A 22,507-nucleotide genomic window follows, 5' to 3' on the forward strand; every position below is an offset into this window, starting at 1 on the left:
CTGAAGCAACACTGTAGATTAAAAGAAAGGTTGTTTGTGGCTCTTTTCCTCTGTGAAAATTAGGAACTTTTGATTTGAATCGTGGCGCTAGATAATGCAACTACGATGAGGGTTGTGGCAGGAGCATGAGCACCAACAGGACAAAGAATCTTTTTCTCTGATCATGAGAAGGGGGGAGACTCTACTGAGGGAGGTGATGTGTGCACCCGGGGAGGAAGTCTCACCTCTTGGACAGAAGCTTGTTGAAAGAGAGGAATAAGGGGATTAGTTCTCGGTATGTCAATGTGAATCTGCAGAGAGAAAGAGAGAGAAAACAGACACAGGCAACGGGCAGGTTAGCACGGATCACGGCAATATGGAGAGGCACGGAGGCAGGGCAACAGTTAGTGATCGTCTCCTTGATTGAAGGTAAACAGGAAGGGGGCGCTGCTCTGAAATGGGTGGCAGACGTGATCCTGAATATGTTTACGTGCGCCAACGTGTCTGCGACTTCCACAGAGCGTTTGTTGGACCACATTGACCCAGTTTCAGAGTGTCTGAGCAAACGCGACAGGCAGGCAGATTCATCGGAGAATCGGAGAGGCCGGACGGACGGACGGACGCAGGACGGCGGCTGGAGCCGAGCCGGCCGGAAACGCCCTGGGCGCCCATGTGATCACCGTCCCGTCTGCCTGGTCCACATACCTCTGTTACCTTTGGCTGCAGCACCAAAGACTCAGGAGTCATCCTGGGAATGTCTATGTGGATCTGACAGCAACACGGGAGAAGAATGTGTTAAATACACATGTGCACACTCACACACACACTCACACACACACTCACACACACAGATTGTTTCTGATTTGTAGTCAAATCAGAATTTGTAGTCAAATCAGAAACCCCAGCAGCGTTAATTTAAAAAATTCTATTTCTCTTTGATCACACTATGTGGCAATATGTGAAAAGTAATGTGATGATAATGTCATATGTCGGCAGACAGAAAATTGTAATTCATTAACGTGTGTGTTAGGGCATTAAATCTGCCGCGCTTTTCCTGTCAATCACACCGGGACTGCAGCTTCAACAACCTCATAACAATAAATGTCCCATTTGAGTTGGTTTTTAATGCTAAATGTTCCTGTAAAAGTTGCAAATAGAGCCAATAACCCCAGAATATAACAGGCTTCCACTGCAGCAAATGTGAGCGCCCCCTAGTGGCGGTAAAGCGTTCGTGAACTCAAAGGACAGTCTCGCTCCCAGGATCTAACGCCTGCATGATTACAGTCATATTCATGTTCCTTAAAAATAGAATGAAGCTAATTCCCGCCTCTTTTTCTCCTGGGATGGAACTTTACAGCAGCAGCGCCTCAAATAGCTCGCAGTGCAAACTGGGACTTCGACAATGGCTGCAGCCATATGCATATGCATGCACCCACAAGCTGTTTTAGGCAAGGTACCAACAACATAAACAAATATATGAAAGAGACAGATGGAGGAACACAAAGAGACAGATGGATAGATTTGGAGCGGCTTCCCATGTGAGTGCAGATAAACAGGACATATACCTGTTGTAACACACACAGCACAGTAGCGCTATATTTGCATCTGCAACTTGAGTTTCACCAACATTTGTATAATATATAATCACACCGAGGAGGAGACGGGACTCAGAAGTCACTCCGTCGACAGAAATGGTGTTAGAACAAGCAGATCTTGGCAGGGAAAAAACAAGAAATGATCCAATCATCAAAACAAAGTGTGCCAGCTTTCTGGCACGGAACAGTGGAGATCAATGGGAAATTGGACAGGATATCAGGGCGGCCTGGATTCTGCCTCTGAAAGCCCACTTTGACGGGTCTCATCGACAGACAGGACGGGAAGCTGGTGGAGAGGAGCACGATTAACGTAATTATTTGCATAGAAAAATATTTATCGGAGAAGCAAACAGATCGCAACCCTCTTCTCTTCGTCCCAGCCAGCCAGCCAGCCAGCCAGCCAGCCAGCCAGCCAGACAGACAGACAGACGCAGGGGCAACAGGTGACGGGAGAGAGGGGACAAAAGGATGGAATTGCTTTGGGTAATCCTGTTTTGGGTGTGGAATCCTGTTGAGACACAGATACAGATAGAGATAGGCAGACATAAAAAGGCTGGTGTCCTGGATTTGTGCTGGGGGAATGCATTAGTAACACCTGCTGAGGTTCATCTTTTATTCCGCCCCTCACCTCCTGGGAATGAGTCTGTTGTTTGGGGGAAAAAAAGGCTGCAAAAACAAAGCAAATGTGAGGCCCGGCGAGCGCGTCTGTACCTGTCTGTACGTGTCCTGGTGGTGCTCGTCGTTGCGGGAGTCGTAATATTGCTGGATGAAGCCGAAGTATTCGTGCCTCTTCCTCTTCAGGACGCTCTCTCTCCTCTCCGCATTAGCTGGGAGGTAACCCTGCGAGGAGGAAACACTCGATGTGATTGGAAAAACACTCGAACCCGAGGCTCATTATCTTGGTCCATCTAGATTTCCGTGCACTTTCCTGCCGTATATTTTATTAAATCAGGCTTCGTGTCCTCAAAAACTCTGACTTGCATGAATTTCTTGGCCGAGTTTAAGCACGAGCCAAATTCCACCACCTGGGAATACGCTACATTACACACTTCTCCTTCCAAAGAAAACTTCCTGCTGCTTAACCAAATGTTTCCTGCCTCTTCTGGGATGTACCTTTTCCTGTGTGCAGCTGTCAGACATTTCATGTCAAAGTGCCGCCTCCTCGTGCGGGCCAGTCTTACGCAACGCGGCGAAAGAGAAGCCGTCTGAACAGAACTTCGGTCTATTAAAGGCACCAGCTGGGTCCTGGGCCTCTCAAATATTCATCAAGTTCAAATCCTCACATCGGGTCTCCAACTTGACGGCGAGCTGTGAAGGCCGCAGCCCATTATTACGTTTAGTGGTTGTTAAGCCTTCAGACTTCTTCAGCCCGATGTGTCGGGCCAAGACGGAGAGCTGGGTTGATTTAATCAGTCTGAAAAGTAAACTCCAACATCTGGGCCAGGGGAGCTGGAGTGTGAAGCTCACTCACGCTAAGTGCGTTAGCCTTGCTCATATAAGTTAGAGGTAAACACTTTACAGCAAAAGTGCCAAAAGTTACAGACAGAATAATTTATGACTGGATCTACCACAACCTGCAGGCAGGGAGGGTATTTAATGAAGTCGCCAGTCTGTCCAAACTACAGGAAGTTCATTACAGCCAAAGACAAGTGGACTTATCTGCTAACTTATCTTAGCTAGCTTAGCTTCTCTGGCAGCTTTAATTTGGAGGTCACATTTGACAACTGACTTATCTGCTAAATAATTACAGATGCTCTTAAAATGCGACGGCAGGACGGCTGCGGTGGTAGCGTGGTTTCCACCCGCCGGTTTGTCTTAGAAATGTCCATTTCTGTTCAAACGAAGCGGATTTAAGGACCTTCTCATCAAAACACTTAAAGTGAAGCCTGGAGCAGCAAAAACCCAGCTGCCATTATTAAGGTTCGACTTTGGAGGAGAAAAACTTGTTAAAGGGGGGAAGTGAGCAAAAGCTGCCTTTTAAAAATAGAAGAAAATAAATAAGCAATCGGGTTTTAACGGACTTAAAGTGCCCGAGATCTAAACGCACTTCTGCATTAAACTGAGCGCTCATTTTCCATTTATTATTTGTGGCCCGTGCTTGAAAAGTGCATGAGAAAATCTGGGGTGGGAGATTTAATGTGAAGCTCGACCTGGTGCACAATGAAGCAGCGGAAAGGTTTCTGTTAATCAGTCTCCGTGTAGCTCATCTCCACGTTCTGCCACGCATCACTCTCTCCATCTCTTTAATGGACCCTCCACTTCAGCCAGCGCTCCTTAAAAACGTTAACGTCGCTTTGGGAGGCCATTTGGGGACTTTAAAGGAATTTTTTTTCGCAGGTCTTCCAATTTAAAATGATTCCCACTTAGGAGGCATGCATATGTGGGGAGAAATCTGTGAGGCTATGGGCAAAAGTTGAGCAAACACAACTTCGGCACGTTAAAAAAATGAAAGGAAATTCCTTCAAGTCACCTTGGGTGCCCATTTTTAATGCAGCGAGTTGAGTTTTTAATTCACAACTTCCATTTTTCCATCTAAAACTCGATTCGAGGCCCATAAATGTTGCACACAGAGAAAACCTTGGTAGTGTTTCAAAACCCTAAAGTGGCCACCTTTAAATAGAGTGTACACAGTAGTTCCTTTTTAATTAAAATGACGCTATTACAATTCTATCCTTTGATGTTATGTTTAAAGGTGAACTGCAGGACAGATTAGAGACAGGAGGAGGCTTTGGTGATGTTGTAAGATGCCACTAGGATTGGAGATCATCTCATGAATAAAGGAAGTAGAATGCCATTGTTCTTGACTCCGGGGCGATCTAATTATATCGGCTGTTGTAAAGTGTGTTTTTGTCGCCGTCCCCTCTCCATCTTCCCCGGCATCCTGATCCACGTCGCACATCCCTTTAGCCTCATCAGTATTGCCACGGGTTTCTCTCCTCCCCAGCTTCATGTGTAACACTCTGCCTCCATTAGCAAGAGTACACGATGCCACAGGCAGGAACATAAGAGTAAAACCATTTAATTTCTTTGTTTTCCTGCAGGCTGCAAAATAAATAAATGGAATTATTTCTAAAATGATAAGAGGTGGATGAAGCTCTATTCCCGAGGCCTGGAGCGACCAGGAACGTTCCTTCTTCTGCTGCTGCCTCGTGTTGCCAAGCTAGCCAATAAAAATGCAGCTATTTCTGCCTGATTACTGTGATATGTTGAGAAATCTGATTTGTTGGGCGAGAAGTACCGAGCCGCAGCTTATTTATTGTCACTGTCAAGTCGGGAAGAGCGCGGCTCGAGCGCGCTTGCTGGAGGGGAGAGGGAATTAAATAAGTCTGTGCGAGCTGGTGAGCAGAAGAAGGGCACAAGGGACACCAGTGGGGAAGTTTGATTTGGTGTCGCGGCAAAGTTTATGGAATACAGCGGGGCGCGTAAGCTGGGAAAGCAAAATGTGTGCTGACCAAAAGGAAACTTCCCTTATTTTTCAATCTGATCCTTCCTATTTCCCCCCCCCCCCCAGCAGATGGGGGCACAGACAGGAGAGGGGAGGCAGTCAAGTGTTGTCACTTCAGAGGATGTGAGTGCATTTGACACTGTGCTCACATTTTAATCCCAAATCTGGATTTAACCCTGGGATAATTCACGCCGCAGGAGCCCTGGAATTCGACAAATCTATTGAAAACCCCTCGGTGGTGCGACCGAGATAAGGACGGGGGGGGGGGGGGGGGGAGGGGGACGCTTCTGGAATGTTAAAGCCATGTGGACGCGCGGCAACAGTGAAGAGGACGGTGAAGAAGAGGAGAGGCCTCATTGAATTCCGCTTAACCCCGTCAACAAGAGCGTTACACTCAAGTAAAAACTGCGTCAAGTGCTGCATTCCATCGCTTGATAAACACACACACACACACACACACACACGCACACACACACGCACACACACACACACCCCCTAATGACATCTTTTCTGTGAGACATTAACTATTGTGCAGTAATTAATGGGAGAGTTGCCGTGTTGAAAGAAGCCAGTCTTCTCTCTGCAGACAAGAAAGGGAACGCCACAACAATGGCTTAATGAGTAAACACACCACATGTCTCATGAATAAATTATCGGAGCCTCGCGATTCATTTTCCCACTGAAGTTTGAAGGGAAAAGGAAACAACACAACTCGGAGCAGGCGTCATAAATCAAGACAGGGAAGAAAGGGAACGCGGCAGGAAATTTTGAGTGAGAGCGTGTGTGTGTGTGTGTGTGTGTGTGCGTGTGTGTGTGGCTCCTGTCTAACGGGTCCACTCTGCCAGCTCTTTTATTGTCACTTACAGAGAGGAGCTTCCATGTTATCGGTCGGACCTGTCTCGGGATTCCAGACCAGCTGAGTTTCCGGAGCTCATCTGTAAAACAACAACAACAAAAAAAAAGGTTGGATGTTATAAAAAATGCACAAGATCTTTCTGAAATGACACATTGAGAGATCACGAGGCAGCTGAGGTGAACCAGTCGCCTCGGCCACCTTCTCACTGCAATAAAAGACGAGTGGATGGGAAACAAATGATCTGGGAGGTTCAGCGGGTCACTTTTGGTTTGGTTTATTGAGTAAATTTAGAGATTTTACACACATTGAAATGAAAGGGCTTCGAGTCAAGTCCCTGAAATTCCCCACATGTATAAAAGATATTAAAAATGAATCAATCTGCCCAGCACAGGGTTTAATGTTTCAGTAATCGTAGAAGGACCTGGCAAATCCACATATATGGGCAGTAGCCGTTCAAAGGTTATTGTACTTCAAGCAATTACTTTAATGATTCATTCGAGAATATTAAAATGTGCCCTTTGCTTTAAAGGGGCTATATTTCCTCAACAAGTTCCAACTTTTTTTTGCTTCAAGGTTCAATTTTGAATAACAAAAGCTAGTTTTGACAAAGATCCGTCCCAAAGCGTCGCGCGCGCGCCGCTAATAGCAATCTATCTGCATTTACCATCAAATTGGCCCAAATAAATGCAATTCTGAAAACCATTATTGGATCAGCAAGTCATTTTGGACATCTCTCAATCAATCAATCTCCTCCCTCCCAAGCCGTGTCCCCCGTCACCCTGGACTCCCTTTCCATCGCTCCATTCCTTGACTCAAATTATCTGCTGGAATAGAGGTGGATTATTAAATACACTCTTCTCAGGCTGGGAGGCTATAATGTAAAATAAATGTGACGGAAACGTACAAATTGAACTTTAAATTGGCGGGGAGTGCTTCCCTTTGGGTCCATGAAGAGAGCCAGAAAATAGAGCTTAATGTAACTTGATACACATTAGACCCAGGCAATATCCCTTCCTCCATCTGTACCAGGAACACGTGGAGGACAGAGGATAACTGGCTGAGGAGGCCATCAGTAACCCCAGGAAAGAGAAAATTGTTCTTTTCTGAACCACCAATGTCTTATATTTCCTTCCTTTTTATTCAGGAAGTCTTAACAAGAGCGCAGCATCACTTCTCCTCCACACTGGACGTCTGTTAAGGATACGACATGACAGTCGAGTCGTAGAAACTGGAGATTCGCGACGGCCAGAGTTCAACTTGTTTCCAATAATCCACGAGCGTCCGCTGGAATGACAAGTGGGCACTCGGTCCAGCGTGTCCGCGGGGCAGCTGAGGGTCCGGGAGCGATGCAGCCGTGCACTTTTCAGCAGTATTACTTCCCAATCATCCTCATTAAATCATCCGTTACCCACTGGCGGAGCTCCCTGTGTTTAGGAGCCTGTAGGTCTCCGTTCACCATTAAACAAGACAAGCAGGCGAAGCCTCCCTGCTTCTAACTGCATTTCAGGGTTTAAATACATAAATTAACGAGTCGGGTTCTTACTCGACTCGTTCCAGGCCCGGAGCAGCTAGTATTGATTAGCGCTATAAAATGGCTCTGGCTTTTCTGCCAGTCAAATGCAGAGTAAAAGCATGAAACCTTGTTCACGCAGCAGCGATCTACTCCTGCGCCAGATCCTTGACTGTAAATTTCACTCTTAAGCTGTCCCAACTGATTTTGATTCTATAGATCTTCAATAGTGATATACTGGCCTCCTCATGGGGCTGCAGCTCTGCAGGCAGTCGGGGGGGGGGGGGGGGGGGGGGGGGGGGGGGGCAAGGAAAGGGCAAACTGTCTCAGACCTAAAAACAGATCCCTTTTTTGGACTTCTGTTCAAATGAATGGGTGCACTCCACTGCCATTTCTCTGATTCACCAGGGAACAAGATAATAGGAATCATTTCTAATTAAAAAAGAATGCTAGCTCAGGCAGGAGGGACCGGCCTTTGTTCTGACATCACTGCCAGCCTCTCTCCCGCAGGGCTTCGTTAGGGTGGAGCCCGTTTGCATCTTCGCTTCCAGAGCAGAACTGTGGACTGATCTGTCCAGCAAAGCCAGCATTCACCCTGCTGCTAATGCTGCTGCTGCTAATGCTGCTGCTGCTGCTGCTGCTAATGCTGCTGCTGCTGCTAATGCTGCTGCTGCTGCTAATGCTGCTGCTGCTAATGCTGCTGCTGCTACTAATGCTGCTGCTGCTAATGCTGCTGCTGCTAATGCTGCTGCTACTAATGCTACTAATGCTGCTGCTGCTGCTAATGCTGCTGCTGCTAATGCTGCTGCTGCTGCTAATGCTGCTGCTGCTGCTAATGCTGCTGCTGCTAATGCTGCTGCTGCTACTAATGCTGCTGCTGCTAATGCTGCTGCTGCTAATGCTGCTGCTACTAATGCTACTAATGCTGCTGCTGCTGCTAATGCTGCTGCTGCTAATGCTGCTGCTGCTAATGCTGCTGCTACTAATGCTACTAATGCTGCTGCTGCTAATGCTGCTGCTGCTAATGCTGCTGCTACTAATGCTACTAATGCTGCTGCTGCTAATGCTGCTGCTGCTAATGCTGCTGCTACTACTAATGCTGCTGCTACTACTACTACTGCTGCTGCTGCTGCTGCTACTACTGCTGCTGCTGCTAATGCTGCTGCTGCTGCTAATGCTGCTGCTGCTGCTACTGCTGCTGCTACTAATGCTACTGCTGCTGCTGCTGCTACTAATGCTGCTGCTACTGCTGCTAATGCTGCTGCTACTGCTGCTAATGCTGCTGCTACTAATGCTGCTGCTGCTAATGCTGCTGCTGCTAATGCTGCTAATGCTGCTGCTACTACTAATGCTGCTGCTACTACTACTACTGCTGCTGCTGCTACTACTACTGCTGCTGCTGCTACTAATGCTGCTGCTGCTACTACTGCTGCTGCTGCTAATGCTGCTGCTGCTAATGCTGCTGCTGCTGCTGCTACTGCTACTGCTACTAATGCTACTGCTGCTGCTGCTAATGCTGCTGCTGCTGCTGCTACTACTACTAATGCTGCTGCTGCTGCTGCTGCTAATGCTGCTGCTGCTGCTGCTAATGCTGCTAATGCTGCTGCTACTACTAATGCTGCTGCTACTACTACTAATGCTGCTGCTGCTACTAATGCTGCTGCTGCTACTACTGCTGCTGCTGCTAATGCTGCTGCTGCTGCTGCTAATGCTGCTGCTGCTGCTACTACTACTGCTACTAATGCTACTGCTGCTGCTGCTGCTAATGCTGCTGCTGCTGCTGCTACTACTACTAATGCTGCTGCTGCTACTGCTGCTAATGCTGCTGCTGCTGCTGCTAATGCTGCTGCTGCTAATGCTGCTGCTGCTACTACTACTACTAATGCTGCTGCTGCTACTACTAATGCTACTGCTACTAATGCTGCTACTGCTACTAATAATGCTGCTGCTGCTACTAATGCTGCTACTGCTAATACTAATGCTGCTGCTGCTACTACTAATGCTGCTGCTGCTACTACTAATGCTACTGCTACTACAACTAATGCTGCTACTGCTAATGCTGCTGCTGCTACTACTAATGCTGCTAATACTAATGCTACTGCTACTACTACTAATGCTGCTACTGCTACTACTAATGCTGCTAATACTAATGCTACTGCTACCACTACTAATGCTGCTGCTGCTACTAATGATGCTAATACTAATGCTACTGCTACTACTACTAATGCTGCTACTGCTACTACTAATGCTGCTAATACTAATGCTGCTACTGCTACTACTAATGCTGCTAATACTAATGCTGCTACTGCTACTACTAATGCTGCTAATACTAATGCTGCTGCTGCTACTACTAATGCTGCTAATACTAATGCTACTGCTACTACTACTACTAATGCTGCTGCTGCTACTACTAATGCTGCTGCTGCTACTAATGCTGCTACTGCTACTACTAATGCTGCTGCTACTGCTACTAATGCTGCTGCCGCTGCTACTACTGATGCTGCTGCTGCTACTCGTAAAGCTGCTGCTACTGCTACTACTACTAATGCTGCTGCTGCTACTAATGCTGCTACTGCTACTACTACTAATGCTGCTGCTGCTACTACTAATGCTGCTATTACTAATGCTGCTGCTGCTGCTACTACTAATGCTGCTACTGCTACTACTACTAATGCTGCTGCTGCTACTACTAATGCTGCTAATACTAATGCTGCTGCTGCTACTAATGCTGCTACTGCTACTACTAATGCTGCTGCTGCTCCTGCTACTACTAATGCTGCTACTACTAATGCTGCTGCTGCTACTAATGCTGCTACTGCTACTACTAATGCTGCTGCTGCTACTACTAATGCTGCTGCTACTGCTACTAATGATGCTGCCGCTGCTACTACTAATGCTGCTGCTGCTACTCCTAAAGCTGCTGCTACTGCTACTAATGCTGCTACTGCTACTACTACTAATGCTGCTGCTGCTACTACTAATGCTGCTATTACTAATGCTGCTGCTGCTACTACTAATGCTGCTAATACTAATGCTACTGCTACTACTACTAATGCTGCTACTGCTACTACTAATGCTGCTAATACTAATGCTACTGCTACCACTACTAATGCTGCTGCTGCTACTACTAATGCTGCTAATACTAATGCTACTGCTACTACTACTAATGCTGCTACTGCTACTACTAATGCTGCTAATACTAATGCTGCTACTGCTACTACTAATGCTGCTAATACTAATGCTGCTACTGCTACTACTAATGCTGCTAATACTAATGCTGCTGCTGCTACTACTAATGCTGCTAATACTAATGCTACTGCTACTACTACTACTGCTACTACTACTACTAATGCTGCCGCTGCTACTACTAATGCTGCTGCTGCTACTAATGCTGCTACTGCTACTACTAATGCTGCTGCTACTGCTACTAATGCTGCTGCTACTGCTACTAATGCTGCTGCCGCTGCTACTACTGATGCTGCTGCTGCTACTCGTAAAGCTGCTGCTACTACTAATGCTGCTGCTGCTACTACTAATGCTGCTGCTGCTACTACTAATGCTGCTATTACTAATGCTGCTGCTGCTACTACTAATGCTGCTAATACTAATGCTGCTGCTGCTACTAATGCTGCTACTGCTACTACTAATGCTGCTGCTGCTCCTGCTACTACTAATGCTGCTACTACTAATGCTGCTGCTGCTACTACTAATGCTGCTGCTGCTACTACTAATGCTGCTGCTACTGCTACTAATGATGCTGCCGCTGCTACTACTAATGCTGCTGCTACTGCTACTAATGCTGCTGCTACTACTAATGCTGCTGCTGCTACTACTAATGCTGCTGCTACTGCTACTACTAATGCTGCTGCTGCTACTACTAATGCTGCTGCTACTGCTACTACTAATGCTGCTGCTGCTCCTGCTACTACTAATGCTGCTACTGCTACTACTAATGCTGCTGCTGCTACTACTAATGCTGCTGCTACTGCTACTAATGATGCTGCCGCTGCTACTACTAATGCTGCTGCTGCTACTCCTAAAGCTGCTGCTACTGCTACTAATGCTGCTACTGCTACTACTACTAATGCTGCTGCTGCTACTACTAATGCTGCTATTACTAATGCTGCTGCTGCTGCTACTACTAATGCTGCTAATACTAATGCTGCTGCTGCTACTAATGCTGCTACTGCTACTACTGCTCCTGCTACTACTAATGCTGCTGCAGTAGCAGCAGCAGCACAGCCGAGGTTACACAGGAGACAGGAAGCCATTTAAAATGAAGTCAGAGAGTGAACTCCTGAATGAATAGGCACCACTACATTTATTACAACGCTAACAGCTAGTCAATGGTGTCTTCCTCTTCCTCGCCCCCTTTGAACCTTCATTTGCACTGTCAGACAAAGAAATGAGACCATGAATCTTGTGGGCTCTGGCTTAATTAAGCTATGTTATATTTCCTCTACCCGGCATTAATCTCACTACAGGGGGTTACAGGGAGCAGGGGTAAGAGGGGTGTGGGCACGAGTTGGCTAATGGTCTTTACTCCCCATGCTGCAGTGAACTCCATAAAGCCCCCGTCCCCTCCAGTCAAACACTTTGCATCGCAAGGGGAGCATTTGAGTGTATGGTGGGTGTGAATATTTACTTGGCACCATGTGGTTAGTGGAACAAACAGATGTGCTGTGCAGAATACCGCACACACAGGCTCCACTTCCTGGTTTGCAAACACTTTATGCACCGATCTGTGATGGAAAAACCCCGAGATGTCCGTGTCAACAGAGCATTATATGGAGTAAATCTATCTATTGCACTTGATTATGCGGCGCCGGTTCTTGAAAAATGTAATGTCAGAGCGGCAGATGCATAGTTAACACACAGGCTAAATTGCCAATGTCATTTCATTAGCGTGTGGAGAGATCATCTTTCACAGAAAACATATCTGACTCCGGGGCGTCTCCGTGCATAGGGAATGAGACAGCCGAGCCCAGGCTCCACTGGAATAAGCTAAAGGCGCTTCGTGACATTTAGAAAATTAATCTGTTGTTTCTGCTCAGCGGACACTTGTCACAATCTGTGAAGAGGGGGGGAAAAAAAGTTCCTGGTGCTTTTCCGGTGGCAAGTGTCTGGACTGGCTGTCTCCTTCAGCACCGGTGAATAAGGTTAACGGTGCAAACAAGCCTTTTGTGACAGTGAAGCGCATTTGCTGCCCCCCCCACCCCCAATCCATGGCAATATATGCAACTATAAAAACTCTAAACGACGTCGTCAAAGACATTTCTTTAATAACTCTCGGCAGAAAACGCACAGAGAAAACTCATTAAAGAGAAAACTCAATTTAGAAACAATTCACCCCACAGGCCATCATCCCAAAGTGTACGTTCAGAAGCGCAAGAGGGGCAAAACAAAACGCTCCTACTGGGACCAAAGAAGTATCACAACATTGCATATCCGCTTTGGAATGGGTGTGATCGGATTGTGGGTGTTTGTCCGCAGGGGACGGAACAGACGGTCTCCAACCCGAAGGAAGTCAAAACCCCTCCCTAGCATGAAAAAGCACCTGTAACATCAGCAACACGGAACTCAAGGGCAACGGCTGCCCGGTTGTTGTGTTGCATTATGCATGAACTTCCAGGGCCGCGCTTGGGCTTGGCTGGAGCGAAGCTGGCGACCATAAGGGGCGATTAGGACACCATGTACCTTCTGTTGAACACCCGCAGCAGCTGCTCTGATGTGGGACCCTCTGAGGTAATGAATGTTCAATGACTCTTGAAACATCCAGAGGGCAAAATATATTCAAGCGCCGTGTTTGCGTTGCATTAACCAGCCAACGCAACCAGCAGGGGTTGCGGAAAGTGGTGTTAAAGGTGGAACAGTCCAGTTCGTACTTGTGTACCTTTGCTCACAGCGGCTTTTAAAAAGGTCAGAAAGGTCGTCTCAACCGTGTTTCAAGACACAATCATCACAATCCATCTTCTTCCTCTAATGTAAAAGGGTCTCCAGGATTGATCAGAACTTCCAAATAATTCCAGGCTTCGCTGAATCAAGCTAGTGAGCGTTTGATTTATACCGAGCCAATTCACTTCCGTTGATGTGGGTGGCCGTTTCCCCCAGTGAGCCAAGCTGGGAAAAACCTCAACAATTCATTTCAAATTCCACAACAAAGAATTTTCAGAAGACCAAATGCTTCTGTCCGGCCCACAGGCGCTGATAATGATTTAAAAATAATTTAAAAAAAGAAATGTGGAGTTGAGGATTCATTCATTTTTCGGTTAAATTTTCAACCTGCCTGGAACAGAAAACGCAGCTGGACCGTTGCCCTCAAGTTTTGACCTCAGTAAAACTGCTTTAAATTATTTTTGAGGAGGGGATTTACCCTCATTAAAGCTAATGCACAGCGTCTGTTTCAAATCTATGACTAATTAAAACCCGAGCACAACTATTTGTATGTGTGCCGTGCGTGACATTAACGCATTTAAAGGTTGTTGTGCAGGATAAAAAGGGATTTCTCCGGGTGTGTCTGTCAAAGTTCCTCACAGGCGCTCTACCTGTCGGTGCGCACGCTTCTGTGAGAGGGGGAGTAGAAAGAACAGAAGACGGTGAGAGGAGAAGCGCTGTCAATCAGTGCTGGATGAGCAAGGAGCTGATGGAAGCGGGAGGGGAGACGTTTGGCGGGATGGAACCATGCACTATTCAGGCATCATTCAGATGGAGCGCAACCGCTGGGGCAAAACACCCAGAAAGTTCTGCAACACCGCTGAAAAGCTCGCACGGGGACGGCATTTGCATCCGCGGGCGCCTGAACCAAATTGGAGCCTGTGGCCGTCGGGGGGGAAGTGATGTCATCGCAGAATGGCAGCTTTAAAGTGGAGAAAATCAACAGGGCTTTTGTAGGTGCAAAGCTTCTTCCCAAAGGAGGTCTCTGGAAAGGAGCTGCAGCCACATACGCCGATGACCCCATGTGCTTTTAAAACAGTATAATCGGGGCGGCCATCGTTACCAAAAAAGGTTCAAATCCCTTCCTTTTAAACTGAAATGCTGCAGGAGGGTCTTGAATGGCCGAGGACACGGTGATAGCACCAGGCAGCAGATGGTTTAAAAACTAATGGGACTCTTGCAGAGAGCTCCTCCCCCTGGAATAAACCTGCTGATGGATGGCCCCCCCAGGAGTGAGTAAGGACACCGAGCACAGGTGAGTGCGTACATGTGTTGTTTCTGGGCACTAAGGCAAGAATGTATACCTCCATTAAAACATGCTGCACTCACAGCCACACCGGCCTTCTTATGCTTCCACCTGATCCGACGACAGTGCAGGAACGCCATCGTTTGGAATTCCAGCTGTTATTTTCAAGGGTTGTAATAAAAGAAGCCCTTTCTTGTTAAATTAAAGCCTGTGCAAAATAATGAGCAGTGACCGCTCGGTGAATGGGAACATTTCATTCCACGAGTCAAGTTATTATTAAAATATTACCTATTAGCATGGAAGATTTGACTTAATTGATTGAGTGGCTACAATGTAGAATGCAAAGGTTTGCAATGATTAAACGGTTCGAAGGAAACCGAAGAGTTGGGTGAAAATGCGCGGATTCATTTAACATTACTCTTGATTTCATGGACGTTAGCATTTGTAGCTTTGGAGGAATGTTGGGAAATCTTCATGGCCTCGTATGTTACACCTTTAAGGAACAATTAGACTTTCATAAACTGATCATCAATTAAAACCAAACCTCCAGCTAGGACCAACCAAGTGTCGTTCATTCCCTTAACCTGAGAACAGATAATGAGCTGCAGGATTAAAATGGAACTTAAGGCATTGGAAAGAAAGGGAAAAAGTCTTCCACTGCACATGAAACGGAGGAAAGGTGTGAACTCCAGGGGCCCAAGTGTGTTCACTCAAGCGTCACTTGGAAAAGCGAGGATGAAAAATTCACATGGTTGAACCACCGAGGAACTTATGAATAAACTAAACCAGACAGTTTGGGAGGCTTTTGACATGGGAGACAGCTGGTGGTTGGAGCAACCTTATTAAATCAGGTGTTTTGCCTGGAGATGTAGTCGGAAGGAGCACACATGAACAACCATGCCAAACACACTGTGTACCACAGGCTGCTGCCATGGTAACAATGCATGAAACATTGGCGGGTGGGGAACGCGAAACCGCTGCGACTTCAGAAATCCAGCATTTCCCAACGCATCCACTTTCTAAGAATAGAATTCTCGCAGAGAAAACGTCTGACAGCGCATTTCCTAATTCCTCCACAGCGTTCAGGCGCCACTGACGTCTCGTACAAAAAGAAACCCTCCTCTGACAATCCACACCGGAGCCCTCTTTGAGTCAAGTTGCCACATTTCCCAGATATTTACCCAGGTAGACAGACTAACGCCGTATTATCTCCTTTTCCTGCACTTGCGACACACACGGGCGGGATTGTCACGCGCGGGCCGTGCCTTCAAACGAGGCATTAGGACCGGGTTAAATTGAATTACACCGCCACTTCCCTCTTTGATGACGGCTATTAACTTTTGCAAATGGTGCAGATGGTAAGCCTGTCATATGGTGGCTGCTGTGTAAGAGGATTGTGTATTATAGAAGCACAGAGGGCAAAGAGGGAAGGAGCTGCTGCGGTCGGGAGATGATTACCAAAGAGGAACAACAAAGCCCCGCACACCCCCGACAGGGACACACACACACAGGCAAGACGCCACCAAAGCTACTGCGCTGTGCATCCATACGCCACGTGTTTGTGAACATGTGGAGGCGACCTGATGTAAAGATTGCAGCAAAAGCCACAGTAGGTATAAACTGTGTGAGAGAGAAAAGAGACCATTGCCATAGCAACAGCAGTAAAGCTGCCACGGAGTAATAACATCGTTATGGCTGACGCCAGCCAGTGGTTTTATAATCTGTTAAAATGTTATGTTAAAAGTCTGCCAGGAAATGTCCTTGTGAACACATTCTGGGAGATTTTGCTAATAGATGATCAATCAACTTATTCTCTGGGTTAGCGCCTGAGCCCTCGAGGGCAGGTTCTCCTCAGGACGTTCCAGAATAAATCAGGAAGATCGAGGCATTAATCACACTCCAACATATGCACAGGTCATCACATCCCGCGTGACCTTATGCTTAACAGGCCGCTGTCACGCCGCGTCACGAGGCTCAGTGGACGCAGATGGATGGGAGAGGAACGGAGATGTCAATACAGAGGCCGTGAAGGAAAAGTTGGGCTGACTTGGCATGTTCTGAGCCAAATCAGCCTCGTCTACGCACCCACCAGCAGGGCCGAGCCTCACGCACCTGTGGACTCTGGAGGGCGGCAGACCCGACAGGCCGGGGGGGGGGGGGGGGCTCGGCCCAAAAACACTCCTGCTTTGGCAATTAATTACCCGACTCAGGCCAGGGAAGCCACCGATGGATCACCTGCCACCCGCGTCCTCGCGGCCCAAGGACAGTGGGGCACGCTCCTCTCACACAGGAGGGTGTCGACGGGTCTGACAGCATCTGCTGATGTGTGGGGATCACAAATGTGAAGGCTGACCTCGCCGTGTTGCCGATGTGCATTTTTGTCAAATTAGATTTATCTTTTCCCAATTCGCCGCCGCCACAATGACCCAATTTCCCCATGAGGATCATTAAACTTTCATCTTCCAATCTGCCAATACGCCCTCTCCCGACGAGCACCCCCTCCCCCCCCCGATCCGTCGCTTAATCATGTCCCGCGAATGAAGTTCATCTTTCCCGCTGCCAGCGGCCGGCAGCGTCGCTCGCCCCCGTCCGAGCCGTCTAATGACGGCGTGGAGTTTAACCTAAATTTAGCCGGGCAGCTCGCGGTGCCCCAGGGGCCCTAACGGGAGCTGACGTCTCGAGGGGGGAGGCTGATGTACAGGAGACGCGGCACCTGCGACGGCCGGCCGCCGTTGACTAATGCTGACCACTCGCAAATGTTTGTTCAGCTGCAAAAGTTCGTCAAAGGAATCGCCGAGAGAGGCGAGCGGGACGCTGCTGAATAAGGTCGTTCAAAGTTAATTAAATCAGCTGTGTAAATTTCCGGCCCTCGGCCAACGACGCTGAAAATCCGTTTGGCTAAACACACAAATCTGATTCAATTTGGAATCATTATGAGCTACCTTCCATTGAAAGGGAAGATCTATGCTTGACAATACAGATCATGAACGACAACGGCTGATGGAGTGACGAACGGCAGCGGGCGCGATTAGGTCCTCGGCGTCGTTCTTTTTAATTAACCATGACAGGAAGCATTTCGACAGAAGAGCAGCTCATGTTTCCAACTGTGGCTCCAGGAAGACGTGCATGTAAACATCAGATCTGACACCATCTGTGGTTAAAAAGGAGCCATGAGGCCAGAAGCGCTGCCCCCGGAGCGCAGACACGGGATCGAGGCGCAGATCTGGAAATCTGCCGCCTTCAAAGTTTCCAATTCAGCATTCCAAAAACACAAGTTTGGAACCCCTGAGCTGAGCTAATGGGGAAAGGGGCTCAGTAAGAGAAGGGACTCCACAGCCAGGAATATGGGAATTTTATGCCACCGCTCATTTTGGTAACACAACGTCTCCGTGCGAATGATTGGAAGCGGATGTAAAGCGCCCGGTGAGTCAGCCCAGCCGGTTCTCTATGAGAGGAAGCACCAGCAACAGACACTTTAGTTATCATTGTATAACAGCCGTCACTGTCTGGAACACGCAGCACTTTTGAGCACTTTGATGTCTTTCCTATACTTGTCAAACAGTTTTGGAAGTGTGTTGTTAAACGAGAGCTTCAAAGGAGAAAAATAGAGCCCTATAGATGGAGGTCAACAAGGATGTGGGTGGCAGACAGACTCTCGGGTTGGTTAAATGATGTTGGTGGGTTCAGACAAAGGCCTCTCATTTCCATTTGTCAGTGCTATTTCTCCCCCCATGTAATCTGCACGTACAGATGGCGGCACACTTGCGCACTTGCTGCGTGGTTAAAAGTGCTGCACAGCTGACAGATGGAGGAAGCAAAGCAAGAGCGTGAAGCAAAACAAAGCTTCGCAAAATAAAGCAGACAAAATGGAGACGCGGAGGGCGTCTGGATGAGCGCGCCTTACCCAGATCTGTGTTCGGGCCGGCCAACAACTGCCGGAACTTATCCAGACGGGACGCTTCCCTCTCCGTCATGGCCGGCGTGCCAGATGTGTTCTGGTCAGCCATGCGAGCCACGAGCGGGATGACAGGCGGCCTGTGGGGAAGAGAGCGCTGTCGGTGCAGGGCGGCGTGCTCCCCTGCTGACTCTGGAGAGAGGATAAAGAGTTGAGACACAACGGAGGGTTACATCAACATAAACACGCCGAAACAAGCCTTCCCAAACGTGCTGCTCGCCATCTCGGTAAATACATCTTTAACCACCGATGAGCAAGGATGCGACGGCACTTCCATCGAAATGTGACTAAAAGGGAAACCGAAAAGCTTCATAATGACCTTGTTTAACAATTCTTGAAGTGTTTTTACAGGAGCAAGTCGTTGCAAACCTCCTCGCTGAGGTTTTATTTGGAATAATTAAATCAAGAGTAGATTGCTGTGAAACCTTTTCAACAAGTCATTTTTAATGCAGTTTTCTTTCTATTCAAATATAGCTTCAATCATTATAAGACAATACGACATTAATGAACACAAATATAATAATTAAGGTCCACATACCCGGAGGGCAGTCACTAACAAGTACGTTTTCTCATGTATCTGCTCATAAATAAGCTAATCGGCGCTTCTTTATGGAATTCCACAGTACTGTATGAGGTATGTTTATGTCCTGATATGTGAAATTCTATCCCATAATCTTGATAAACCACCCCAAACCCCTCTGATCTACAAAGGACTACGGTCAAGATGCTTTGCTCACAAAGCCCCGAGTAAACTAACCTCTACTCCTATCCCTTTGTTTCTGTTAACACAACGCTAACACTGTTAGTTAGTGTTCTTAGTGTTCCAAGAATTTTAATTTCAATGCAATCCTAATTAACACCCTCCACTTTTACACAACATTTTCTTTTGATAGCAACCTTAATTAGAGATTATCCCCTTGAGTTGTGAGAGTTAATAAATATAAAACCCATTTGATCCAGATCCTGGCCGATAGCGCAGCCAGAACTTTCCTCGCTAGCACCGTTTCTCTGTCCCAATCATCGTCCATAATCTGCCACTTCATCCAGCAGTCCTTAGTCGAGTCTGACTCTCCTCTGCTGTACCTGACGGGCATTATTATTCTCCTGAGGAGTTAAAGGTGCGCCAGGAGCCACGTGGACTCCGACATTACTGCGGCAACAGTGTGAGCTGCGGGTGAGCGGGGACATGACCGTTCCAACAGGAAAAACATCAGCCAGGGCTTTTCAGAACAGGTTTTTCAAAAACGTATTGATTGTCAGGGGAGAATCGGACTCTGTGTAGCTGCGAGCTCTAAAAGGGCATTTGGACGAAGCCTGGAACTGTGACAAAGAAAGGACAGAACCCATGGTACTGCAAACATTTTGCATAATACGTACACCTCAAACAAATCTCTCAGCTAAAGCATAAAACTGTGTCCTAAAAGCTTTGGGTTCACAGCTGAGACAAAAAAAACAACAACCTTTTTTGGACGGTGAGCAATGGTGTCCACTAACCTTTAGGTGACCCAATTGGAGCTTCACTGTGGGACTTTACCAGGCGGCCATCAGTGTAAGGGCTGCTCTGGGAGGCAAATGACACCTCTGGGTTGTTCGAGTCCTCCAACCTGTCCTCCTCTTCACCATCCTCCTCCTCGTCCTCTGCTGCCTCCTCCTGCGTATCCTCTTCCCTGTGTTCTAGCTCTGCTGTGTCATCGAGCCTCTGTTTCTCCTGCTGCTTGCTGTGATTTTCAATCACCTGCGCGGTAGACGGAAAAACAGGATGTGTCAAAAGTGCTGCTGACAGACACACCGGAGACGTTAGTTTGAGGTTGAAGTGTCGCTGCATTACCTTGTTTGCCGTCTCCATGACCACCTCAATATTAAGGTTCTGAGCGGCCATGGCCAGCAGCTCGTCATCATCGTCTCCTACATCCCATGCATCACTTGTGATGCTCTCAAATTCCTGGAAGGTGGTGGCCTTTTTGGGCTTGCCTGGGGTGGTGGGAGGAGGCTTGTTGCCTGCTTTAATCAGGCTAGAAGAAAACAATGGCAATTAACAGGACTGAAATAGTATATTTTACTCAGTTGCTTGCTTTGTATTGCTATCACACAATTCAAGTCATTAGAACATAAAGCAGATTCACACTATGGTCCAACTTTTAAAAAAGTAAAGCAGCATGGAGCAAGAGAAACAAGCCTCAGCAGTAACTAAAGCAATAATAAGCAAAGTACATAGAGAATCTAGTCCTCAAACAGATGACACGCAGCTGATAACATAGGCATTGCTATTAAAGCACAGGATACCTCGGTGGCGTCTCTATATCGGATCTGATGCTGTTTAGATGTTTGCCTAAATAGGGAAATTCCAGCAAACTTGCTAAACGGGTTCTGCATTAACTCCAATGGGGCTGAATTAGCTTAGCCACCGAAGCGTCAGCTTTAAAACACCAAGACTCATCCAGCACAATAATACAGGATTTAGCAACCATTAAAAACTTACTTGGCGTGAAGAAGTGGGTCGAAAGGAGGATGCTGTGCGCCATAAACATGTTGAATACTGAGGAAGTAATCGGGAAAGGAAATGAATGAACCAATTCATAGGTAGCCGTCAAGCTATCCCTGCTAGCCCCTGTTTTCCACCAACTATCCGGATAATGCTTGAATCCGGCGATTAAGTATGATGTCACAAGCTTTAGATTTATGTATGAGCGTGACCACTTCATTTACGTGTGTTGCAACACGTTAAATTGATCACTAGTTGCAACTTTGTCACAACTGTGAGGGAAAACTGTTAGCAACTGTTAGCAGCTATAGCTCTTCGTCAGGCTCTAGTAACAAGGCGCGACTGCGAATCTCGTTCAATCGAGACATTGTTGTGGAACGAGATGTGAAACCCGCAGATTTCTGGAGCTGTTGCGTGGCCTTCGGGGAAAACGAAAGCGACTTATGTGGCTCGGCAGCGTCACTTTAGACGCTAGCTACGCTAGGCTACCCGACAGAAGGGAACACGTCACTCACCTGCCAGGAACCTTGGCTGCGTTTCTTTTCCAGAACTGTTTTTTATTTCCGTCCGTAGACATTTTCCCTCTACAACTCAACCTGTCCCGGACTCCAGCACACAAACGCTGTCGCTCTGTATGAAACGTCTAATTTGTGTTTATTTACACCAGATCCCACCTCCAAAAGTCAGAAAGCCGCCATGTTGGTACTGCTTCATCGGCAAGCAAACGAGGCGCTGATTGGCTGGACTGGCACTTCCTGGTTCTTAGCCAATCAGGAGTGAGATGCTCACTGAATGGCGTGAACAGTTCAAGACGTCACAGGCAGGCCGACAGACCGACAGACAGACCGACAGACAGACAGACAGACAGGCAGGCAGGCAGGCAGGCAGGCAGGCAGACAGGCAGGAGACAGGCAGGCAGGCAGACTCAACTATTTGTGAATGAGCAGGCTTTTGCTTCATTTTCGTTGACAGATGGAAAATCTTTATGTCATGATCTCATTATTCTGGTCACTGCTCAGTCAAACTCAATGCGACAGTATGTATATTGTGAAGGACCAAACCAAAAAGAAGGAGAAGAAGAAGAAGAAGCTTATTTAGTCTACAATAATAACTGATTGATGAGATCACGTGGGTTTGTTTACCGGAAGCGCTGATGCAGCGTTTGTTTCTCTGGTGCGATGACAGGATGATGGACGAGAGCTCTCACTCCATCAGCATCCCCGCTAACCTTAATTTCACCATTATAAGACGTTTTTATCACTGTGGACAGGTTTCTTTTGTTTAACAACGGTTCAGTTATTTCCTGTAAAAAATATGAATAAAATAACAGTGCTTCTCTTTGCAGTTTGGTGCGTATTATGGTAATTACTTAAATATGCCGGAGCTTTGCAGTTTTTTGTTAAACCAAAAGTAAAAGATGAACGAAAGAATACACACATAAAAGCTTCACCTATAAAAATCCCACTGATATAAATGCATGAATGTTAAGCCTCAGCAAATTCAAT

The 22,507-nt window shown here is 47.1% G+C and overlaps 1 protein-coding gene across 3 annotated transcripts in view; it reads right to left on the minus strand.

Moving 5' to 3' along the window:
* The window catches only part of tbc1d22a (TBC1 domain family, member 22a), a 61,510-nt gene extending 39,767 nt beyond the window's left edge, over positions 1-21,743 (minus strand). For 2 of the 3 annotated variants that reach the window (XM_029825357.1, XM_029825356.1), the window contains exons 1-8: positions 21,518-21,742; positions 21,000-21,056; positions 20,349-20,532; positions 20,015-20,255; positions 18,470-18,652; positions 5,884-5,954; positions 2,286-2,414; positions 225-290 (exon numbers count right to left, since the gene is read on the minus strand). In XM_029825357.1, the coding sequence (XP_029681217.1) occupies positions 225-290; positions 2,286-2,414; positions 5,884-5,954; positions 18,470-18,652; positions 20,015-20,255; positions 20,349-20,532; positions 21,000-21,056; positions 21,518-21,579 (993 nt within the window). In that variant the 5' untranslated portion in view covers positions 21,580-21,742. Of the gene's footprint in view, positions 1-224; positions 291-684; positions 748-2,285; positions 2,415-5,883; positions 5,955-18,469; positions 18,653-20,014; positions 20,256-20,348; positions 20,533-20,999; positions 21,057-21,517 lie in introns of all 3 variants that reach the window. The other variant, XM_029825358.1, reaches the window with a different exon arrangement.
* Between the last annotated feature and the right edge of the window lie 764 nt (positions 21,744-22,507).

Source organism: Takifugu rubripes, chromosome 18 (genome assembly GCF_901000725.2).
Source record: "Takifugu rubripes chromosome 18, fTakRub1.2, whole genome shotgun sequence".
Lineage (NCBI taxonomy): Eukaryota > Metazoa > Chordata > Actinopteri > Tetraodontiformes > Tetraodontidae > Takifugu > Takifugu rubripes.